Below are 23870 nucleotides of genomic sequence, written 5' to 3'. Positions count from 1 at the left end.
CTGGGCAGGAAGCTGTCTTCTGAAAGCCTCCCCCGGCGCCCGCCGGTCTCCTTGCCTTTGAAGGGCTTCCTGTCGTTTGTCTAATCCTATTCCCATTCTGTTTCTTGGCTTTCAAGGCCAACAGCACAGTAGATGGAGCTGAGCGAATGCGGAGTGGTTGGAAGGGGGCCTTTCTGAGAGTGCTCTGCTGCGGTGGCCCAGCATCCAACAGCCTCAGGCACTCCTGTGGGCCAACCGACAGGAGAAGCAGCTATGCTCCACCAGGCACAGGCTGGGATAGGGCAGGCCTCCTCATTTTGTTTTTTTTTGTGGCTGAGAACATTAGTCCACAGCAGATTCATGAGCCCGGCCATGTGCTCAGGATTTGTGCTGCCTGAACTTTCCCTTGGAAACGTAGGACTCGAGAGACCTCTCCAGCCTCTGTCAGTGGCTGCTTTCCAGAATGCAGCTGCAGCTGGAATGTTCATTTCTCTAACCAACTGTGAACTGAGAAGGAAGAGAGCCAAAGTTTGATCGCTCTTATTTCTCTCAGAGTCCAACACAACCTTTCCTTTTCTAAAAATGTTTTAAAATTTATTCTTTGAGAACATCATACATAAATACAATGTATTTTGGTCATATCTATCCCTGTAGCCTCACTCTATTCCCCCGTGTCACCCTCTCAACTTCATGTTGTCCTCCTCGGCCTCCTTGGCCTCCTCCTCTGAAATGAGTGTGGACCTAATGTGCACCGGGTACAGGCAACCTGCCAGGGGCCACACTCCTGAAGAAAATTGACTCCCCCTCTCACCCGCCCGCAGCCAGCAGTCACCAATATTTAATAGGCAGGGATGGGGCCTCCTGAGGCTCCCTATTCACTGAAGTATGGGTTGGATTGATCTTGTATAGGAAACTACAGCTGCTGCGAGTCCTCCAGCACAGCAGTCCTGTCATGTGCACAAGACATTGTTTCCTAGCCATCCTTCTGGACCTCTGGCCTCCTACAAGATCTCTGTCTCTTCTTCCATGATGTTTCCCAAGCCTTGGTAGGAAGGGACACAGCATGGTTTTTTAAGGCAAAGTTTCTTCAGGGCAGAGGTAACAGGGCATGGGAAGAAGCAAACAGGTAGACAGAGATAGTTGGTCTGCAAGGCAGACTGTGCTGTCAGGATGAATAGGCAGGAGCCTGGCTACTCTGAAGGTTCAGGGACGAGGGGGCCTGGCCGAGGTAACCATACCGGTGTTGGATCCTGAGAGGAGGGAGCATTTGAGAGGAGGGAGCATTTGAGAGGTGGGAAAATTTGGGAAGGGAAGAGGAGGAGAAAGCACTCTAAGTGGAAGCAGCATGAAAACAAAAGCTCCTGATCCAGGAGAGACCTGGGCACCAAGGGGCAGGATGGCCAGCGGGTGGAGGGGAGCGGGAGAAGGGTGGGAAGAAGCTTCCGCTCCCTCATATGTGCACCCACCTGAGGAGCCGGCTTATCTCGAGAGATTCGGGTCTAGAACACCTGTCAGCAAACGATGCTGCAAAGCATAGGTGGGGAGGCTTGAAGTACACTCATTTCACAGAACGACCCAAGGCACGCATGTCTGCTGCATGTGTGCACCCCCCGGGACACAGTGGCTGCTGCAGCGGTGTGGGGGAAAGGTGGGTGGTGCCCGTGGCTGATGGCATCTGGAGCAGGAGCTGATGCAGCACAGACGGGGACAGCAGCCCCTTCTGATGGCCTGGCTCTGTGGGGCTTGGTCATCCTCATCAGCCTTGCTCCTGAGTTCCTCCGTGCTGCTTCTCTGCTCTGATATGGGAAGGCAGAAAGGGCAGACCAGGCGGCTGGGGCCCAGAGACTCTCAGGGGTGGGAGGCTTCTGACCTCGGCCCCAGAGCTTGCCAGCTCCGAGGTGGGGAGCTTGGCCACTGTGGCCACACTGCCCGCTGAGCACCGCAGTCCTGTTTTCTTGGGGTTGCTGAAGTGGGAGGCGAGGTCCTGAAAGCTTTAATTCACAGAGCGGTACTAATTGGGTTTTGTGGTGTCCTGCTTCACAGGGGCCTTGACCAGGAGGGTGGGGAGGAGATGAAAGCTTGTGGTCCCCAAGATGGGCACAGACCTCATTTCTGTGGCTTCCCACAGGTTGCACAGTGGGCCACAGAGGATCTGGAAAGGATGAAGAAATGGGATAGCTCAGAGTTGGGGGGATCTGACCACCCACCCCAAGAGAACTCCTGCCTGGATCCTCCAGACAGAGACCCTAACTCCAAGCAACCTACAGCCAAACCCCACATTTTCCCCAGCAAAAGCCGCACCCGGCTCTTTGGGAAGGGTGATGCAGAGGAGGCCTCCCCCATGGATTGCCCTTATGAAGAAGGCGGGCTGGCCTCCTGCCCTATAATCACTGTCAGCTCTGTCGTCACCATCCAGAGGCCTGGGGATGGACCTGCCTGTGCCAGGTAAGTCTGGGGCCCTTCTCTCCCAAGACCCATGGGGAGTCTGCCGGTGGCAGCCCTCCCCATGGAGTAGTACCACAACGTGCTCCTGCTCCTGGGCTCAATGTCACAAGGCTGGGGAGCTGGAAGCCTTCAGAGATGGTCTGGCCCACAGCCTTGCTGCCTCACTGGATACACAGCTACAGATGCTGGAGTTTATATGCGGATCCGCAGCTTCCAGCATGTGTTACAAACCCAGGCCCTGAGTGCTCACTAGCCCCACATACTTAGACTTCATGTTCAAGGTTAGGCTCTGTGGACTAAGAAGACAAACAGCTCGGATGAGGAGCCTACCAGCCTTCCTACCTCCTCTGAGGAAGGACAGGGAGTCATTCAGAGTGGCTTCTGGGTAGCATGAAGATGTTTTCATTTAGCAGGGGCCAAGCCAACCCTGCCCACCTCCTCCAGGCTCCTGTCTCCTGAGCCTCAGAAGGAAGTCAGGCTGGATAGAAAAAGAGGTGACAGTAGCCAAGACTTTTTCCATGCTTTCTGCAAACAGGTCAGGGCTAGGGTAGGGACATATGTATCCCAGGGTCCCATTACAGTTACATTTGTTTCTTAAACTGGCTGGTTTGCCTTGGGGCTTAGTCAGTCCTTGACGGGCCCCAGAGGCTGAAGGGGAGAGCGGGGCCTGAGATGAGGGTGTGCTTTATTTCCCAGGCAGTCATCCCAGGACCCCGTCTCCACCAGTGCTGAGAAGCCCCCCAGGCTCTATGATCGCAGGAGCATCTTCGATGCTGTGGCTCAGAGTAACTGCCAGGAGCTAGAGAGCCTGCTGCCCTTCCTGCAGAAAAGCAAGAAGCGCCTGACTGACAGCGAGTTCAAAGGTGGCCCTGTGCGGTCTGGCTTCCTAGGGAGGGGCCTTTTTCAGTCTTGACCTGGTTTTGACCCTCTCTCTGCCCTTTAGACCCAGAGACAGGAAAGACCTGTCTGCTAAAAGCCATGCTCAATCTGCACAATGGACAGAATGACACCATCGCTTTGCTCCTGGACATCGCCCGGCAGACCGACAGCCTGAAGCAGTTCGTCAATGCCAGCTACACAGACAGCTACTACAAGGGTGAGGGGGGTAGCCTTGCCCAGCTGCAATGTATCTACACCCTGGGGGAGTTGCCCCAATCCCTGTCCCTGTGCCTTTTCCTGGCTCTGTCCCCTGCCCTTCTTCATCTGCAGTCTCCTCCCATGTGCTGGGATCTCTGCTGCCCTCCTGACTTGGTGGTCCCTGCCCCTTGCTGTCACATCTCTACCTTCCTTCTTCCTTCTCTCCTCCGGCCTCCCTCTTCCTGCCTCCTCTCCTTTGCAGCTTGGTATTTTCTGTTTTGTTTTGTTTCTGCTTCAGAACTTTCCTGGCCTCGTTTGTGGGTCCTGTCCTCCTACAGCGAGAGGTTGTGCAGGCGTTTTTGGCGTGCTTCTTCCAGCAGCTGTTGCTGCCCGTCCAGGACCTTCCCTGGGCGTGTCTCTCTGGGTCCCCACAGGACTGTAACTGCAAGCCAACAGTGTGCATCCCTCTGTAGGTCAGACAGCACTGCACATTGCCATCGAAAGGCGGAACATGGCACTGGTGACCCTCTTGGTGGAGAACGGCGCAGATGTCCAGGCTGCTGCTAATGGCGACTTTTTCAAGAAAACCAAAGGGAGGCCTGGCTTCTACTTTGGTAGGGAGGCCTGGCTTCTACTTTGGTAGGGAGGCCATGTGGCAGACATGAGGGAGCTGGAGGCTCAGCCACCCAGGGACTAGCCAGTCTCATTCCTGGGGCTCCACTGGGGATCCTGTGTTGGCTGCAGGTGAGCTGCCTTTGTCCCTGGCTGCATGCACCAACCAGCTGGCCATTGTGAAGTTCCTGCTGCAGAACTCGTGGCAGCCGGCGGACATCAGTGCCCGGGATTCGGTGGGCAACACTGTGCTGCACGCCCTGGTGGAGGTGGCAGATAACACGGCTGACAACACCAAGTTCGTGACAAACATGTACAACGAGATCCTGATCCTCGGGGCCAAACTCCACCCCACGCTGAAGCTGGAAGAACTCAGCAACAAGAAGGGGCTCACCCCGCTGGCTCTGGCTGCTAGCACTGGGAAGATTGGGGTAGGGTGGGACTCTGGCCCAGAGCTGCTGTTACTAGACAGGGAGGGTGGCTAGAGAGAGGACTGTGGGTATAGGATTCTAATTCTGCCAGATAATAGGGGTGTTAATGAGACCCACATGAGCTGTGAGCAGAAACCGTGAAGGTCAACATGACGGTTTTTAATTTCCAACTTTGTCACAGAGAAGGTGTGTGTGTGTGCAGCCGAGGTTGAGAGAAACAGAGGCTGTTGGTGTTAAGCCAGGGTGAGCAGGAGTTTTGGAACGACAAGGAGGGTTCTAAGGGGGAAGCGTGGAGTACACCAGGCCCCGGTCAAACCAGGGCCTGTGGGTGATGTCAGGTCAGGTTGATGATGTGTTTGGGCTGCTTGAACTGGAGCAGAGGGGCTTTCTCAAGAGCAGGGCTCCTGGGAAGCTGGCCCCGCCCACTTAAGCTCTGTAGGAGTATCCTATGGCCTCTTCCCCCCCCCCCCCCCGTGTGTGTGTGTGTGTGTGTGTGTGTGTGTGTGTGTTTGTGTGTGTTTCATTCTGTAGTGTAGGCTGGTCTCAGAGTTGCAGTGCTGGGCTTGGAGGGAGGAATCATCATGATTGTTTTATTCTTTAGATTTTGATCATTTCTTTCTGGTTTGACATGTTCTAGAAGGGGTCACCATTGTCCATCACAGAAGGACATTGACCTTGGGGCCCTGCTGTGGCTGCTGCTGAGGTCAGAGGCAGCTGGCCAGTGGATCTCGATAGTTGCTGGCGCTTGGGCTGAGTGTCGTCTGAACCAGGAAGCTGAGTGCACTTAGCAGAGGGGCTCAGAGTCCACGCCTGGGCTGGACTGATGGCCTCCTACCTGCTCTAGGTCTTGGCCTACATTCTCCAGAGGGAGATCCAGGAGCCCGAGTGCCGGCACCTGTCCAGGAAGTTCACGGAATGGGCTTATGGGCCTGTGCACTCCTCTCTTTATGACCTGTCCTGCATTGACACCTGTGAGAAGAACTCGGTTCTGGAGGTGATCGCCTACAGCAGCAGCGAGACCCCTGTGAGTAGCCAGAACAAGGTGTACCCAGCCCCATGCTGCCCTTGCTCAAGCCCAAGTGGCCTCTCACAGGAAAGACTGCTGCCAGGAGCCTGCTGCCATGTTCCTCCTCCTTTCCACTGTGTTTTCCTTCCCCAATGAAGGCAGCTGTTAGCTCATATAATGAGAACATTTCAGAAGTACAGAAAGATAAAGACAGCTCTTTTATACCATGTAAAAAGCTTCATGGAAGGTTTTCTTTTTATTTGTGCAAACATGATCATGCTATACACACTGTAGGACAAACAGTTGTTTCCACTCATTGGTGTGTGTTGTAGTTGGCTTTCTTTGGCACACAGATATCTGTCTCATTTAAAAGCTGTGGCCCAGCATTCAAGCCCACACGATAGTCAATATATCTGCAGTTTCTCACGCACTGCAGGACGTGAGCCTGAGGACTTTTCAGTGAAAGATACACGAACTTGGTATCTACAAATGAAAACATATGCCCACCATATTTCTCCTTGTTTTTTGAGACAGGAGCTTGCTATGCAGCCCAGGCTGGCTTTGGACTCCTGACCCTCTTTCCAAAGTGCTAGGGCTGTAAGTCACTACAGCCTGCAGTAAGGGGGAGACTTTGCTGGCCTTTTGCAGGTCTCCAAAGGTTTGCAGGACTGCCTTCTGGTTTAGAAACACTATTGACTTCTTTTTCTATTGTGCATGCGTTTTTTCCTCTTGTCTGTCTTTTGCCTTTTAATTTCACATACTTACTTTACTTCTAAAGGTTTTCATTCTGATGAGGTCAAGCTGCTTGGTCTTCTTTTCTTTCATGGCTTCTGGGTTGTGTGTCGTGCTCTGAAGCCTGTTCATCACAGAGTTACCCAGCGGCCCTCCTCATTTGTACGCCTTTCATTTTGGCTACTTTATCTAGAGCTTGCTTTTGTGTGCCAAGGGCCACATTTTACCTTATAGTTATGGCTCCGAGTGAGGGCTCAGTGACACTTATTGAGCAGTCTTTCCTGCCTTCACTGGACGAAAGGCCACCTCACCTGTCATTTCTTCCTAACGTGATACTCCAAGCTCCGGAAGTGGACTTGCGAGCTGAAGGCTCTGCTGGAGGCAGTGAGAGGCTATCGTAGTGTCCCATGGATGAAGTTATAGTTACAGTACCAGAGTCCAGAAGGAGAGGCCTGGCCTATTTTGCCCTGTCAGTCCCTCCTGGGCGGCCATGTTGAATCTGGCTTCTGAATTTTTAAATGGGTGGTGTGACTAGGGAACGGCCTCACCACAGGTTGAGGAATTTAACCTGGAGGAGGGAAAGCGCTGGGGCCACCAACAATTCATGTTCCCAGGGCTTTTTGGGGGTTGGAGTGTGGGCTTGTTTGGTACACTGGTGGAAGGCAGAGATGACCAGCTTTACTCCAAATAATAGGTGGTCCCTGCAGCTAACCTCTCCTTACAGGCTTTTGACCACACAACAGGGTCTCTGGTGGAGCGCAAGTGTGGGCTGGGTTTGGACTCCAGCACCGGAGAGAGGCTAGGACAAGCTGCCAGGGCCTCATCTGGCACATTAGGCCACAGGAGCCTTCAAGCCTTTGGATGTGAGACTTTTGCCTAAAGCAAACTTCAAATGACTGTATTGGGCACTGTGCCCCTGTGGGTCCTTCACATATCATGCGTAGGCAGTTGCTGCCTGACCCAGGGCTGCAAACATGAGAAGTGAAAAATGTAGAAGCAACCTCAGCTTCCCAAGAATGATCTCGCTGTCTGGGAGTGAAGAGAACCAGTTGTTGGAGATGATGGAATTAGAATACTGGGAAGCACTTAAGTCCTTAAGTCAGCACACATTGAGGTAGTGGTTCTCAACCTTCCTAATGCTGCAGTCCTTTAATACCTCCTCATGCTGGGGTCACAACAACCATAAATTTTTTTTATTGCTACCTCATAACTATAATTTTGCTACGGTTATATATTGTAATATAAATAGCTGCATTTTCTGATGGTTTAGGTGACCCCTGTGAAAGGGTCGCTTGACACCCAGGTTGAGAACCACTGATTTAGGGCATAACCAGTTTTCTCACCAGTCACTGTGCTCATGGAGACACTGAAGCTAAGAGGGTAGGTCACTCAGGGAACTACAGCAGAGCTAGGACCAACCCAAGACCCTGGCTGTCCAATGGTTCAGACCTCTGGTGAATCTTGGTTGCTTGGCAGGCTGTGTGGGCTGCATAGGTGTGAGGCATGCCATAGGCTGCTGTGGCTATTCTGGTAGTTGTTGGTACAGGAGTGAGCCTTGCTTCTCTCTACTCCCATAGAACCGCCATGACATGCTTCTGGTGGAACCTTTGAACCGACTCCTACAGGACAAGTGGGACAGATTTGTCAAGCGCATCTTCTACTTCAACTTCTTCGTCTACTGCTTTTACATGATTGTCTTCACCACGGCTGCCTACTATCGGCCTGTGGAAGGCTTGGTGCGGCCAGGGGCATGGGACCTGTTTGGGGGGTTGGGGTGAGGCGCTCCCCTGAGATGCTATAGGCTCCAGACCCTGAAAAGAAAAAGGATACATACATTTTGTTAGCGAGAGAGAGAGAGAGAGAGAGAGAGAGAGAGAGAGAGAGAACTATGTTAACCAGCAAGATAAGTGAGTAAGCTAGTCTGGTAATGTCCAGAAATGCCGGCTAAACACGAGGGCTGTCCACATGGGTGCATGGAGGACAGTCCCCTTGCCACATCCATGGGGAACTCTGGCTGTGTCTCCCGGCAGAGCATCTGGCCACCATAGGCTGTGGGAAGAGTGGGGTCCCCCATGCCGCAGGCCTCCAAGGGCACCTCCACCCACCCTGTCACCTGCTCCCGCGCAGTCAGAGCCCTAGGGACAATGCCTGGGAGACGGCGCAGCAGCGACTGGGGGAAGCTGGCCTTGCAGGGGTACCTGCCTGCAGACGTCCCTCGATAACTCACGGTGTCTGTGCTTCTCCCTTCACCATCGTTGTTGTTGTGTATGTGTATGATGAGTGTGTGTACGCAAGCTCACACATGCGTGCACGTGTGTCACAGTGCACGTGTGGAGACTGGAATTAGAAAACCAGCTACCGCGAGTCGGCTCTGTCCATTCACTAAGGGTTCTGGGGTCTCTTCTCAGACTTGTGTGGAACATGCTTCTGCCTGTGGAGTCAACTTGCCAGGCCTCTGTTTCTATCTTTTAGTGGAGGCTTGTCTCCTAAGCAGGAGCCACGTCTTTTTTTTAAATTAATTAATTTATTTTTATTAATTATAGTTTATTCACTTTATATGCCAACTGTAGCCCCCTCCCTCGTGCCCTCCCAACCCCACCCTCCCTTCCTCTTTTCCACCCATGCCCTTCCCCCAGTCCTCTGATAGGGGAGGTCCTCCTCCCCTTCTTTCTGACCTTAGCCTATCTGGTCTCATCAGGAGTGGCTGCATTGTCTTCCCCTGTGGCCTGGTAGGCTGTTTTCCCCTCAGGGGGAGGTGATCAAAGAGCCAGCCACTGAGTTCATGTCAGAGACAGTCCTAATTTCCATTATTAGGGAACCCACTTGGACACTGAGCTGCCATGGGCTACATCTGTGCAGGGGTTTTAGGTTATCTCCATGCATGGTCCTTGTTTGGAGTATCAGTCTCAGAAGAGACCCCTGGGCCCACATTTTTTTTTCTGTCCTTGTGGAGCTCCTGTCCCCTCCAGGTCTTTCTATCTCCCCTTCTCTCATGAGATTCCCTGCACTCTGCCCAAAGTTTGTCTATGAGTCTCAGCCTCTGCTTTGCTACCCTGCAGGGTAGTTTCTCAGAGGCCTCTGTGGTAGGAGGAGCCACATCTTAATTGTGAGGCGTGGTACCTGGTGGCACCTGGTGAATGTTTGTTGAATGAATGAATGAGTGAGTGAATGGAGTTGCCAGCTTCTTTGTGCCTCACAGCCCCCCTATAAGCTGAGGAACACTGTTGGAGACTATTTCCGAGTCACTGGAGAGATCCTGTCTGTGTCAGGAGGAGTCTACTTCTTCTTTAGAGGGGTAAGCATCCCTTTACTGTTGTCAGTTTCTACTGTCACTGACTGATAAAAGCCAAGAGAGCTGAAGAGCTGAGTGGGTGAAGTTGAGACTCCTTCGGTGTTCATGGCTGGGTTGCATGGACCACCAGTGTGTTCGTTCCTAAGGGCACACGGTGATCCTGCAACACAGAGCAGGTCTGTGCCGCTAAGCCTCAGGGCTGTTTTTGTGGGAGGGTCTTTCCTTTGCCTGGCCAGCAAGCTCCGGGGTCCTTCTACCCAGCACTCTTCTAACTTACATGTAATGCTGCTGCCCCTGGCCTTTATTCATGAGTGCTGATCCTCTCGCCGGCACAGCAAGCGCTTTCCTGACTGTGGCAACTCCTCAGGCCCTGGGATCTTTTCTTTGAACATGGGGCCGCCTTTTAGAATTTTATGTCAATTTCTCTGCAAAAACTAGAGCTTAGGGAACACCTGGTTTATGTTGGTTAGTTTCACTTTCCTTGAGTAAGGCTCGAGAGGGGTAAGAACTCAGGTGCATGGATCTGAATGCAGAATTTGAAATTTTTTTTCTTTGACACGAGGTTTCTGTATGGAATCTTTGCAAATGTTGGGATGACAGGTGGCACCGCTGCACCTGGTGGGATCACTGTGATTTTAACCTCTGCGCCTCGTGCTGTAAGCCGCTTCTGTCTTTACAGCGACTCACCATCTTTGTTCGTTACTTTTCCATAAGCAAAGGGTCTTACAGAAAAAAGAGGCTTTTGCCTTGTTGTTTGAGAGGGTTAGAATCCATGATGGAGGAATGGAGGTGGCAGGTGTTGGGCAGCTGGAGCAGCAGTTGAGAACCCACATTTTGAACAGCTAAGAGTGAGCAAGGGAGAGAGAGAGAGAAGAAGAAGGCTGGGGATGGTGGGAGGAGCTTTTGAGACCCCAAACTCTATTCCCTGTGACACCCCTCCTCCAATAGGGCCACACCTCCCAATCCTTCCCAAACAGTTCCACCCCCTGGGGATGAAGTGTTCAAACATATGAGTCTGTGGGGCCATTCTCATTCAACCACGACATTTGCTTTTATGGACTTTTATAAATCACTGGAGTTTGCATGGAAGCACTGTTTTTTCACAGTTGTAACTTATCTAAGAAGGTATAAAGCTCCAGCAGCAAGTGGGCAACTCCCAGCAAAAAGTTAAACTGGGGGCAGGTGTGTGGGGATATTTTGAGAGGATTCCTCAGCCACCAGAGGTTGATCTGGTGAGATAGTTCGGTGGTGGCCATAAAGGGATTTTTACTATGATGTCATGCTCATTTATAGAAAAGGAGGGTGGCGGTGGGTACACCAATTAGAAGAAAAGTCTCTCGGCCCTCTCATGGCATCACAGCAGCGGGTAGAATCTTGGTGGTCTCTCTCTCTCTCTCTCTCTCTCTCTCTGAATTGCCTTCTAGGTACACTTGTGATTGCAGGCTATGTTTCTAAAGCTCTCCATGAGTCACTTAACAACGTCACCTGCCTCATTAGGCCAGATCACTCCTGCCCCGTTCTTCCTGTTCTCTGCTGGAGCCCACTCCCCTGTTCCATGCCTGGCAGGAGCTCCCCCATTCAGCTGAATTCAGCACTTCCCAGAAACTCACACTGTCTGTTTACTTGCAGATTCAGTATTTCCTGCAGAGGCGGCCGTCCCTCAAGAGTTTGTTTGTGGACAGCTACAGCGAGATTCTGTTGTAAGTGACTCTTTGTGCTCTGTCTGTCTGACTTTTAGAGGTGACTGAAGTTACTTCTCATCTTCTCACCTATGCTCGAATAGGCACGTAGTAGGGCCTCAGGAAGTGTGTTGAAGCGAAGGTGGGAGGGACTCAACCAGTATTCATCAGATGAATGTCAGCTGTTGTTTACTTCGCCAGATAAGTGGCGGGTGCTGGGTGATGGACTGTGTCACAGGTCACATGATTTACAGTTGGAGTTAGGTGTTCCTTTCTTTCCTTTGTCCCCAGTGTGTGCATCTCTTTGCCATTGGCTGGGTCAACACTGGGACATGGGGGCTCTTACCTTCTAGAATCTCTAGTCCTTAAGGCAGGTTTTAATTTTTGTTGTTGTTGTTTTTTCATTCGAGCTGAGTGGACATCTTGGACTAGATAACTCATAGTTGGTGGGAAAGGAGTTACCCTGTGCACGGAGTACTTAGCAGCACCCCTGGCCTCTCCCCAGTAGCTTCCCCCCAGCTTCCTTTCTTGGCTACTTAAAACGCCTGTAGATAGACACAGTCAAAGGTGTGAGTGGCCGAGGCAGGTGGTGTGTGCTCCTGGCTGAGAGCCACTGCTTTTAGCCACTGCAAAGGCAGGTGTTGCAGAAAGCCTATGCTCAGAAGAAACTGGAACCTCACAACTCCTCCTGCACAGAGGCTTCCCACCACGGCTCTCCTGGGATCCTGACTTGACCTCTCTTCTGATGTCCACATTTCTCTCAATCCTGGGGCTTCTCTTTTCATTTCTGGTGTGATTAAGAAGTTGATTTCTAGTGTTACTGTGACTAGTTTGTTCCTAGGATTCATAAGCCTCACGTTCCCACTGTAATCTTCAGGTACTTCTGTTGTAGCCCAAAAGGGCTAGTTCAAGCTGCAGGGTCTGTAGCAACTGGTTATCACAATACTGATTTGCCTAAGAGAAGAAATGTTCCCCTACATAGCATTGTGCCAGTAGACTCAAGATTCCATTTCTAGAAGGTAGAGCCACATTGTAGTTATGTTAACACACACACACACACACACACACACACACACACACACACATACATACTTGTGCACACACACACAGTGCTTTTATGTTATCAAAACTACTATGAATATATAGTGCATTTACTACTCGTACATGTTAATATAAATCACAAAAGTGCTTATACCTCAAGCTAATTTCTTGCCCCGACCATTTTCCATTTTCTGAAATCCTCTTTCCTTGGGCTCTTCTGACACTCCTGCTGCCAAAGATAAGGATTTATTATCCTCTTCCCCATCTGCTTCCCCTCCTTCATCATTCCAATGTGATTATATAATATTTAGTAATCAGCATTTGCATTCTTATGCCTTTGTAAATATTTCCATAAGTTTGTAAGTAAGTAAATTGGAAAAATATTGTAAATAAGTGTTGAATAGCATCACAATAGTCCTATTACATTTTCTGTTTCTTTTGAAGCTAATTCCCTTAAATTTCACTTGCTTAGTTTTCATTGTACACAATGTTAATTCTTCTCACACATATAAAAGCACGTGCAGTTTTCCTCAAACTCAAGCCATAAATTATAACACATGGCTAAATCACTTTTTTTCCCATCGAGGGCTATTTATTTATTTATTTATTTATTTGATCACTTTACAGCCTGATTCCAGCCACCTCCCCTCTTCCCCCCAGTCCCACCCTCATGCCCCCTCTTCCCTTCCCTGCTCTTCTCAGAGAAGGGGTGGCCTCCAAGGGTACCAACCCACTGTGGCACCTCACGTCACAGCAGGGGAAAGCACACCCACTGAGGCCAGACCGGGCAGCCTAGCTGGGGGACAACCAAGTCAGAGACAGGTTCTACTGAGATTTCTTTCTGAAGTTTTCCTCTCTTTTGTTCATGTGAGACAGGGTCTCACTATGTAGCCCAGGCTGGCCCCAATTCCAACTCTCAACAAACCTCCTGCCTTTGCATCGGAGTGTTTCCTTTTTCCTTTTTCCTATTGGGTGGTCTTTCCAGCTTGTCCCTCATCTCATCCTGACACTTCTCTCTGCTGTCAGCCTTGGAATTCTCCCATCTTTCTCCCATCTTCCTCTCTCCTGGCCAATTCTTGTTTCCCCACACAGCCTTCAGTATTTTCAGTGGGGTAGCCCCGCGGGGAAGCTGTTGACCCTGTCGAGTGCTTGTGATCGGTAGGTTGCGGCGTTCAATACATTGCTCACTTATATTTTTGATGTATGATGGATTGTGCAGGGTTTAACTCTCACAAGTCAAGGAACATCTGTACCATATTTACATGTGCTTCTGAGACTAGGTTTTTGCCTCCCAACCTGCCATGCATGTCCCTCCTTGTACCTGCCGAGAATGTGTGGGCTGAGAGAAGCGGGCAGAAGCAGGCGCCCACAGCAGCCCCCGAATGGGGCCATTCCCACCCTTCTCACTTGTGCAGCCCAAGGCCTTTGGTTTCTGGCTTCCTCTAACCTGAACAGCTTTGCCTCTGCCCTTAGCTTCGTGCAGTCGCTGTTCATGCTGGGGTCTGTGGTACTGTACTTCAGCCAACGCAAGGAGTATGTGGCTTCCATGGTGTTCTCTCTGGCCATGGGCTGGACCAACATGCTCTACTATACCCGCGGGTTCCAGCAGATGGGCATCTACGCTGTCATGATTGAGAAGGTGGGTCCCCAGCGTGTTTCCATAGATGTGAGGTACTGCCCCATGCACTCTGTTCAGCCTCTGTGTCCTCCAGGGAGCCACTGATTTAGCTCTTAGCTTATTTATTCCCCAAGAATCAAGCAACCTGGCACTGACCCTGGCATGGAGGTCTCTTCAAACTTGTTGCCTTTGCATCCTGAACTGCCATCTCCCAACCTGAGCAAAAGATGTGGGAGAGGTGTGAGTGATTCCTGCAGGATGTCTGAGCTGAAGAGCATGGAGCCCGGCCCCCTGCAGGATCCTGTCGGATATTCTCTGCCTGCTCCAGGCTGCTGCAGCCCTGTTCACTCCCGTGTCCCTCCCAGCGCTGGGCTTGTCTCTCATGAGGCTGCTTTTCCCTGCAGATGATCCTCCGAGACCTGTGCCGATTTATGTTCGTCTACCTCGTGTTCTTGTTTGGATTTTCCACAGGTAACAGGCTGAGTCAAGGCTGGTGGGTGGGCGGGTGTGTTGCTCATCCGACCTCCCCAGGCTCTGCAGGGACGTGGGAGGAGAAGCCAGGTGGGGGAGCCAGGTGGGGAAGACAGGTGCATACTTGCAGGTGACAGAGTGGGTGGACGGAACACACATCAGCACGAGTCTGGGAACATGGAAGTGTCATTTATGAGAGATGTCCTCAGTTGTTTTAGAGATGCTGTGCTTGCCATAAAAGCTACATTTTTACCTAGTTTTCATACAACTTATCCCAACACTATTTCAGACTCACTGGGAAGTTTTAAGAGTTGTAAGAACTTCTTGCTTCTTTTTACCCAGATTCTCAAATTTTACCATATAAATATTCTGTCTCTTTGTCTCTCTCTTCCTTTTCTTCCCTACTCCTCTCCCCCCTTCATGCTGGAGATGGAACTCAGGGTCTAATACATGCCAGGCGAGTGCCCACTTACCTTCATGCAATTCCCCAGCCCCACCATTTCTTGCACCATTAGTCCCTGGCATTTTACCATAAGGAAGAACTTTTCTCCTTCTCTGCAGTTGTATTTTTCAGCACGAGAATGGATGGCCTGTGGGTTCTTTTTATTCTGTGTGGATTCTTGCTATTACACGAGTCATAATCCTTACTATCATTAGTTATTCTGAAGCTGAGATCTGGCCCTTGGGAGCTCCTTAAAGCCGGATCCTTGGCCCCTGGAACTGAGCCACATCCTGTTATCACAACCTACCCCAGTCCTTAGCTGGTTTCCTCACTCACACAGTTCCCGAGACGTGAGCGTTTCTGCTCCCACTCTGAAGCTCATTTTAAGATTCCTGTCCAGGAGGCATGCACATCTGTGGCTGGGAGGAGGGACCTGATGGTTATAGCGTGGCACTTGTGGGAAGGGATGGGCTCAGGGGTGCTCTCAGGTCCACAGTAAGAATGGCGCATAGCTGCGTAGCAGCTCTACTGCTCCAAAGAACGTTCTCAGGGGACGCTCTGCCTTGAACTTCTCCACATCCATGGCTCTAGAGTGGACGTCTAAAAGACATGGCGTGGCTGGCAAAGTGAGCCGGGCCTGTGTCGTACATTTGAGCATGTTGTACACATAGGCCTCTGTAGAACAGTTTACATAGCTTTGCAGACTTCTTCAAACACTATTTCCCCTAGATCATGACAAAGCTCTTATCATATCAAAGCGGTGTCTTAGTATAGTTTATGATGGTCTGGGGGGGGAGGAGGTGCTACATGACTCAGGGGCCTTCTTGCTGCAGGGTGCTGGGGTAGGCGAGGGGGCTGGGGTCTTGGTTTCCATGCACTCCACTCTTTCTCCTGTGGCCCGTAGCTGTGGTGACCCTGATCGAGGATGGGAAGAACAGCTCTGTGCCGGTGGAGGCCTCGCAGCACAGGTGGCGGGGGCCCGCCTGCAGGTCGCCGGACAACTCCTACAACAGCCTGTACTCCACCTGTCTGGAGCTGTTCAAGTTCACCATCGGCATGGGCGACCTGGAGTTCACTGAGAACTACGACTTCAAGGCCGTCTTCATCATTCTGCTGCTGGCCTACGTGATTCTCACCTACATCCTCCTGCTCAACATGCTCATCGCGCTCATGGGCGAGACCGTCAACAAGATCGCTCAGGAGAGCAAGAACATCTGGAAGCTGCAGGTGGGCGCGGCGCGGGCCGGGAGTGCGGCCTTTCCCGCTTGTTAGCAGTGGTGTGCTTGAGCCCCTGTGGGACTGAGGAGGGGCAGGAATCCCTGTCGGCATCCCCCTGGTAGATTCCCTTCCTGTGGGCACCCTGTTCTCCATCACCCACAAGCAGTCAGCTGAGCCTCGCTGGCGCTCACAGACACTTTTATTTGTTGGCCTGGGGCTGAGCGCTCCCACAGGGCAGGAGATGTAGGCTTAGCCCCATGGGTTTTCCACCCCAGGACAAAGCTCGGAGGTCTAGAGATGCCCTCCATCTATGTTTCAGGCACACAGCGGGCAGGTAGCAGAGTTAGGGTTTAGACCTCGCAGTCCTGACTATGAACTCACCCGATGTGGGCCCTTTGTGGACTCCATTACTTCATAGGGTTGCCTTCCTGGACCCAGTAAGTGGTTACCAGGCATAGGCACACTTGACTGGTATCCTTCATGGAGCATAAGCCTGCCAGACATTAGAAACAGACTGTGGTAGGAGGGCTGAGGGAGATTCTGGGGAGGCTGATCCAGGCTGGTGGGCTGTTTCTCTTGTCTGTCAGAGAGCCATCACCATCCTGGATACAGAGAAGAGCTTCCTGAAGTGCATGAGGAAGGCCTTCCGCTCTGGCAAGCTGCTGCAGGTGGGCTTCACACCTGATGGCAAAGATGACTACCGGTGGTGTTTCAGGTAGGCCCAAGCAGGAATCAAAGCTGAGAGAAAATGCTGGTGTCAGTCCTGAGTACGGGGTGTCCATCTGGAGCAAGACGGGGTATAGAGAGCAAGCTTTGGGCTCCCTGGGGCTAGTCGTAGGGATAGGGAACTCTCAAGGCCAGCAACAGGTTACAAGGGCCACCCCAGGACTGTTCTGGGCACAGGACACCCACCTCAGACCTCAGGAGGCAGGGCTTCCAACATTAAGCACTGAAAACTTGAGGTGTTCCAAAATGACTACCTGGTGAACAGAGACAAACCCAGGAATCCAGTGTTGAAAATTCTTGGACCTTGTGGTGCATTGGGTAGGAGGAGTGTCCATCAAACAAGCCCTGGCCGTCTCTCCGCCTGCTGTGTCTTCATCGTGATATGAAGGCTGTCCAGCTTGAGAGAGCTGGCCTCCCAGACCCTCCCCCTCCCCTGCAGGGTGGACTGCTGTGTCTTCATCCTGATATGAAGGCTGTTCAGCTTGAGAGAGCTGGCCTCCCAGACCCTCCCCCTCCCCTGCAGGGTGGACGAGGTGAACTGGACTACGTGGAACACCAACGTGGGCATCATCAATGAGGACCCAGGCAACTGTGAGGGCGTCAAGCGTACCCTGAGCTTCTCCCTGAGGTCAGGCCGAGGTGAGGTGGGATGGGTGGCCACGGCAGGGAGGGGCCAGCATGCCATGTTGAGCTGCCTCACATTAGACCCGCACTGTGTGGCAGCTGCAGATGGCAGCCCATGCTTCATGCTTAGTGACACCCCTGTGCGCCACTGCCAGAAGCTCCTTGGATTCATTACACATTCGATTTCAAATTAACCTCTCGTTCATTTCACACTCAACAAGCTTTTAACTTTAGCCAACATTTTCATGATCCCGTTTTAAATTATGCAACCCCATGTGGGGTCACAGCCTATAGTCTGAGAGGCTGGGTGTTAGGCCATGCAGTGTTGCTGCAGAATTTTCGGAGGTTTTGTTCATTTTGTCGCTATTACTTTTTTTCTCAAAGTTGAGGGCTTTTGATCTTCCTTTCATATTCATTGACTCCTCCCACATTTTAGCCATCTCCAAAGTGTTCTTAATCAACCAGAGAACTTCACACTTCAAGTTTTAAGCCTTTTGGTTTTAGGGTTTTTGCTTTTACTGTGTTGTTTCCATTTCTTTGAGGATCCTGTAGCTGTTCTTTCATTAGGAGCTCATTTTCCTCTGCTTCTTTGAACATATTAATGTTATTTTGCACATTTCTGTCTGCTGAGGTTTGGACTGGCTCAGAGGGCTTTCTTCAGCCTACCAAGCACAAGGTCAGCAGTCTCTAGCTAATTTCTACATCTGGGCCACCTTGGCATCCATTTCTCTTAGCATATATCTATGTATCTATATATTTTTTTGGGACAGAGGACCACATTTCCTTGGCTTCCCTTTTAGGTCCAGTATTTTCAGCTTGTGGTTTAGATACTGTGGGGAGTCTGTACTCAGTTACCTTCCCTCTAAGACCACTGGGTTTTTGTTAAGTAGGCACTTCAGTTATTAAGGCATCGCCTTGAGTGTGTAAGGGCATGAGTGTAAGGATGTTTCCACATGCTGGCAGGTTCCCCTTACACTCAAGCTTAAGCGCGTCCACCCTGCTTCCAGTTGTGCCATTCTCTGCTAAGCCTCCTGCGATGTCACCCCCGCAAGCTGGGTCTAGTTCGCAGCCAAGGACCAAGCCGACCAGCCCTCATGTCCCAGCCTCTGTTTTACACTCTGCTCTCCTGGTTCCAGCATGTCGGCTGCGAGGGGGCCTCTTACGCATTATAGTTTGTAAAGTTGTTTCTAAGCCGGCAGGCAGAGTGTTCACAGAGCTCCCCTTGGGAATGTCATGTTCTTTAGGGTTTGTAGTTTCTCACATCTGTCACTGCAGGCCTGAACACATCTGCCGAATGCAATTTTGCTCAGCTGTGGTTGTCATGAGTACAAGATCCTCCATTGTGGTTGGATATAGAGATGTATTTCATCAGAGGCTCCTTGGGGATGGGTGAGGTGGCTCACGGTGGAATGCTGGTCTAGCATCCTGGATTCCATCTCTTCTACAGAGAACAATCTGTAGTAGGAACAGTTCCCTGGTCTGGAGCTCCATTAATTGTGTGTGCCAGAAGTTCTGTGACTTTTCTAGGAATGTTAATTGCAAAGACTCCCTGGTCACATCATCAATTTGTTTTTTCAATTTGTTAGGTGCTAACAATGTTAGACATCTACTCAAAGATGGCTTTGTGTGCTATTTGAGTGGCTTACCATGATCCTCCTACTGACTTAGTTAGCCAGCGTTGTTAGAGTCTGACACCAGGCAGTTTATTTTAGGCATATTTAAGTACATATTTAAGTATAATTTTGGGAAAAAATTCCTGGTGACAATCATCACAATAAAGCTTAAAGTGTGATTATACTGAAACTCTTTTGCAAAGTACATGTAACCTCTTCCATAGGAATGGGTTCTTTAGCTTAAGGACATAGGAGAGGATCTGGTATGGTCTAGGTCATCACAGAGATCACCAAGCCCCAAAGTACATGAGACATCTCCCTTAGAGATGGGTTCTATCGGCCGAGAAACTGCTCAGATAAAGGTCTAGGGAGGAGGAGGCTGGGATGAGAGTCTGGGGATTTAGGCGAGGCCCACCTTGTAGATAGCACAGCCCAGCAGGCTAGCAAAAACACCCGCTCCCTGGTTAACATCCCTGGTTTCTTCTTTGTAAGCACAAGGACCTCATGCCCTCTGCGCTGCACACCTCAGTGGACATCCATCTAGTTAGACTAGCCATGTGGAACAGGAGCCATGGAGTTTTGTATTCGATCGTTTGCTTTCACGATTGAACTCACGATTGTTGAGTTCATAGACTTGTTTCTTAGGGAAAATTCCTTTATAATCTTGCTTTCTTGCCTTTGTAGCAGTAGAAACTCTAGTGATGACAGTCATATAATCTGGACAACAAGGACCTCTCCCCAGCAAGCTGCCTGTGGTAGGATGATGTGGGAAAATGCAGGTGGGAAAGGCCAGGGCAGGACGTGGTAAGCAGAGCTGGGCAGTGCACAGCTTCTGTATTAGAAGGTGGCGAATGCCGCCGGGAACTCGGATGGCTCTGGAGACCCTGGAACTGGCGAGGTCAACAGTTCCCAAGCTGGGTGTCTTGACTCTGTGGCCAGATGGTCGGATCTTGTTGGCAGTGATAACCGAGTGTTCTCTCAGAGCTCCCAGGGGCCTTCGGTCTTGCCAAAGTTCCTGTTTGAAGTCCAGTGCCACCATGTCTCCCCTGGCTTCTGTGTCCTGCTGAGACCCTGACCCAATGTCTTCTTAATTTTTTACTTTTTGGTTGCTGTTCCTCACTTTAGAGCAGCCCAGTATGGAGCTGGACCCTCCCATCTGGGCAGAGAGGAAATGGAGTCAGAAGTTGGTGTGTGATAGACTCAAGGTCACAGGTTTTCCAGGTCCTGGGGAGGAAGAAAACTTAAGATATTTACCTGGGTGGATGAGTTCCTTGAACTGTCAAAGGAAGAAGAAATTTCATGGATCCAAGAGCTCGAAGATTTCTTTTCCTAGACAGGGTCTTAACTATGTGGCCCTGGCTGTCCTGGAACACACTATGTAGATCAGGCTGGCCTTGAACTCTCAGAGATCCATCTGTCATATTCCCCCAAGTGCTGGGATTAAAAGTGTGTGCCAATAAGCCTGGATAAGATTTTTAAAAAATACATTTTGAAATGAAAATATAACAACATTATTTTTCTTCTCCCAACTCCTACCCATGTCCCTTCCTTCCAACCCCTCCCATGACCTCTCCTTTTGTTATATATTATTTATGTTATATATAATAGTATATATAATATGTGTGATATTATATATTATAATATGTATACACAAATGTAGCCTTCTGAGTCTGCTTCTGGTTTCAAGGCTAACCCTTTGTACTGGATCACCAGTTAGGGGCCTATTCCCTGGGAGAGATTGATTCCCTCTCTCGGCAGTCATTAGTTGCAGGCAGTTCTTTATCTAGCAATGGGATTCTGAGATTTCCCCCTTCCAAACTAGCATGTCTATTGATATTGCCATTGTTCAGGTCTTATTTAGGCAGCCATTTCTCAGAAACAGTCTCATAGCAGACATCCTGGTCCTCTGCCTCTTACAGTCTTTGCCTCCCTTTCCAAGGTGTTCCCTGAGCTCTAGGTGCAGGAGTTGTGTGATGTATTCACTGGGCCTGGGCTCTCCAGGACCAGCTGAGCTCTACCTTGTATCCAGTTGTGGTTTTCTGTTTGCTGTGAAGAAGCGTCTGTGGTTGAGGGGTGCTGGGTCCCCTTTCATCTGGTGTGGAGCCCACGAGTAAGTCCAGGTTTGCTTTGTTCCATCCAATGTAGTAATGACGTACTGCTTTTCAGTTTCAGGGAGAAACTGGAAGAACTTTGCCCTGGTTCCCCTTCTGAGGGATGCAAGCACTCGAGATAGGCATACCACCCAGCCTGAGGAAGTTCATCTGAAGCATTTTTCAGGGTCCCTTAAGCCAGAGGATGCTGAGGTCTTCAAGGATTCCATGGCCCCAGGAGAGAAGTGAGGGACACCATGCAGGGGTCAGTGCTGGGTCTTTGGATGGCCCATTGCCCCATGGGGGAAGGGTCTGTCAGGGAGCATCAGCACTGGGTTGATGTTGGCTGGGTCCACTCTGTGCCTGCCTAGGCATGTTCCTAGGACTTCAATGGACATGCTGTGGGAAGGTGGGAGGGTGTGGGAAGACAGGTCTGTATCCAGCCATGACTGCCCTCAGGTGAATCTTCAAACCTTTGCCTTTCAACTCTTTACAGACCTTATTAAACAGAGTGGATGGACACATGTTGGACCCTGCTTTTATTTGATTTTGAATGGCTGGGACTCTGAGCAACTGTAGCCCAGGAAAACAACCTTTAACTACTTGCTTTAACATAAAATGCTGAAACCTTTGTCCTCTACACTCTGCTGACTATCTTACCTACCATGAGAGGTTTTGGAGGAGTTTGTCATTTGTCAAACCCAGAGAAGGTGGGGGACACCCGTCCCATTCCTAATTCTACCAGAATCAGATTGCTCCAGAAGTGGCTTACCATTCCTCACAAAATTAGCTTCTTTTCCGTTTAAATAAAAATACAGAGCCACATCCAAAGGACATGGTGAAACTATTCAGTGACCTTTCATTTACTGTAATAACAGTTCTGCCTGCCTCCTGCAGTGCTAAATTCACCCACCAATGTTAGCCTTGTAATTCATAAAATAAACTATGTGTCTGCAAATATGCTTTGTAATAGGTATAAGTTTGGTAGTAGTAATTGGGCTGGTGTTGCTGGTGGTTCTCCGTTCAGTCTGTGCTTCTCTCTCTCTCCGTGTCTGTATGTGTATGTGAATACACGGTAAAACATCCCATCGAAAGCAACCTGGGGAGGAAAGGGTTTGTTTAATCTCACAGGCTCCATTCATCATCAGGGGAACCAGGGCAAAGACTTAAGGCAAGAGCTGAAGCTGAAATCACAGAGGAGTGTTTATTGGACCTACATTCAGCAGCTATGTTGTGTGGGGAACAGTTGTGTCAGGTCAAATGAGAACAGGTAAAAGTACTTATCAGACCAGAGAAGACACAAAGATTAAAGAAAATACAGAGTGAGGAGAGAGAGAAAGACAGTGGAAAATTATTATTTTAAGACAGTGTCTCACTATGTAGCTCTGGCTGCCCTGGAACTTACTATGTAGACTAGGCTGGCCTCGAACTCACAGTGATCCATCTGTCTCCTGAATGCTGGGATTAAAGGCATGTGTCACCATGCCTGGCAAACAGTGAACAAACTAAAAACCAAAGCAAACAAACAGAGAACACCCTCCCACTCTGGGAACTTCTCCCTCCAACTCTTCCACCAGGCTCGCTGTGCTCCGCCCAATGTTTGGCTGTGAGTCTCAGCACCTGTTTCCATCCTTCACTGGGTGGAGTCTCTCAGAAGGGGTTGGCTGTCTCCCACGGGTGGGCCTCAGGTTGGGCCAGGGATTGGTGGCCTGTCTCTGCTCTGTCTTTATCCTTGCACATGTTGTAGGCAGGGTAAATTCTGGGTTGAAGTTTTTGTGGGTGGGTTGGTGCTCCACCTCCCTACACTTAAGAGTCCTGTCCAGTTCAGTCTCCATGACCCCCACTACTGGGGTCTCAGAGTCACCCCCACTTTGGGTTTGGGTTACCTCACTCAGGATGATCTTTTCCAGTTTTATCCATTTACCTGAAAACTTCATAATTTATTTGTTTTTAATGGCTGAGCAGTATTCCATGAGTAAATGTACCACATTTTCTTTATCCATTCTTTGTTTGAGGGACAGCTGGGTTGTTTCCAGTTTCTGGCTATTATGAATAAAGTTGCTATGAACATAGTTGAGCAAATAGCCTTGTTCTATGGTGGGGCATTTTTTGGGTTATGCCCAGGAGTGGTATGGCTGGGTCTTGAGGTAGAGCTATTGCCAATTTTTTGAGAAAGTGCCAGATTGATTTCCAAAGTGGTTATACAAGTTCGCACTCCCACCAGCAATGGAGGACTCCCCTTTCTCCACATCCTAGAGTCATTTTGATTTGTATTTCTCTGATGACTAATGACATTGAGCATTTCTTTTAGTGCTTCTTGGCCATTTGTTATTCCTCTGTGAAAAATTCTGTTTAGCTCTGGATCCCATATTTTAAAATTGCATTATTTGGTTTGTTGGTGTTTAATTTCTTGAATTCTTCATATATTTAGGATACTAGCCCTTTGTCAGACATAGGGTTGGTGAAGATGAGATTCACAGGAAGACCAACAGAGCCAACTAACCTGGGCCCAGGAGGCTCTGTGGAGACTGAAGCGCCAACCAAGGACCATGCATGGACTGGACTTAGGCCGCCTACACATATGTACCTGATGGATAACTTGGTCTTCTTGTAGATTCCCTAGTAAGGGCAGCGGGGGCCTGTTTCTGACATGGACTCTGTTGCATGTTTTCGATCACTTCCCCCTAGTGGGGCTGCCTTGCCAGGCTACTGTGGAGGAGGATGGGCTCAGTCCTGAAGCAGCTTGAAGTGCTGGGGTAGGTGTGTGTGTGTGT

At 50.1% G+C, this 23870-nt stretch overlaps 1 protein-coding gene across 4 annotated transcripts; it reads left to right on the top strand.

The window, feature by feature from the left end:
• Positions 1-3380: 3380 nt before the first annotated feature.
• Trpv1 (transient receptor potential cation channel subfamily V member 1) lies at positions 3381-23870 on the top strand. Of its 4 annotated transcripts, XM_055597293.1 has the most exons (14): positions 3381-3520; positions 3975-4115; positions 4246-4544; positions 5389-5568; positions 7860-8018; positions 9482-9577; positions 11204-11274; positions 13768-13933; positions 14317-14383; positions 15730-16052; positions 16631-16758; positions 17293-17408; positions 21173-21361; positions 21593-22028. In XM_055597293.1, exons 1-13 carry the CDS (start codon positions 3403-3405, stop codon positions 21343-21345), a joined length of 2037 nt encoding a protein of 678 aa, XP_055453268.1. In that variant the 5' UTR covers positions 3381-3402; the 3' UTR covers positions 21346-21361; positions 21593-22028. The 4 variants fall into 4 exon arrangements, with proteins under 4 accessions (XP_055453268.1, XP_055453267.1, XP_055453269.1 ...); XM_055597292.1 differs by having other exon boundaries at positions 21173-22028; XM_055597295.1 differs by lacking the exons at positions 3381-3520; positions 21593-22028 and adding an exon at positions 23528-23870 and having other exon boundaries at positions 4108-4140.

The sequence above is a fragment of the Psammomys obesus genome, unplaced genomic scaffold, assembly GCF_907164565.1.
Source record: "Psammomys obesus unplaced genomic scaffold, mPsaObe1.curated_primary_1811, whole genome shotgun sequence".
NCBI classification, from domain to species: domain Eukaryota; kingdom Metazoa; phylum Chordata; class Mammalia; order Rodentia; family Muridae; genus Psammomys; species Psammomys obesus.
Note: the sequence above shows the minus strand (reverse complement) of the source record. Positions and strands in the feature narration are given on the sequence as shown.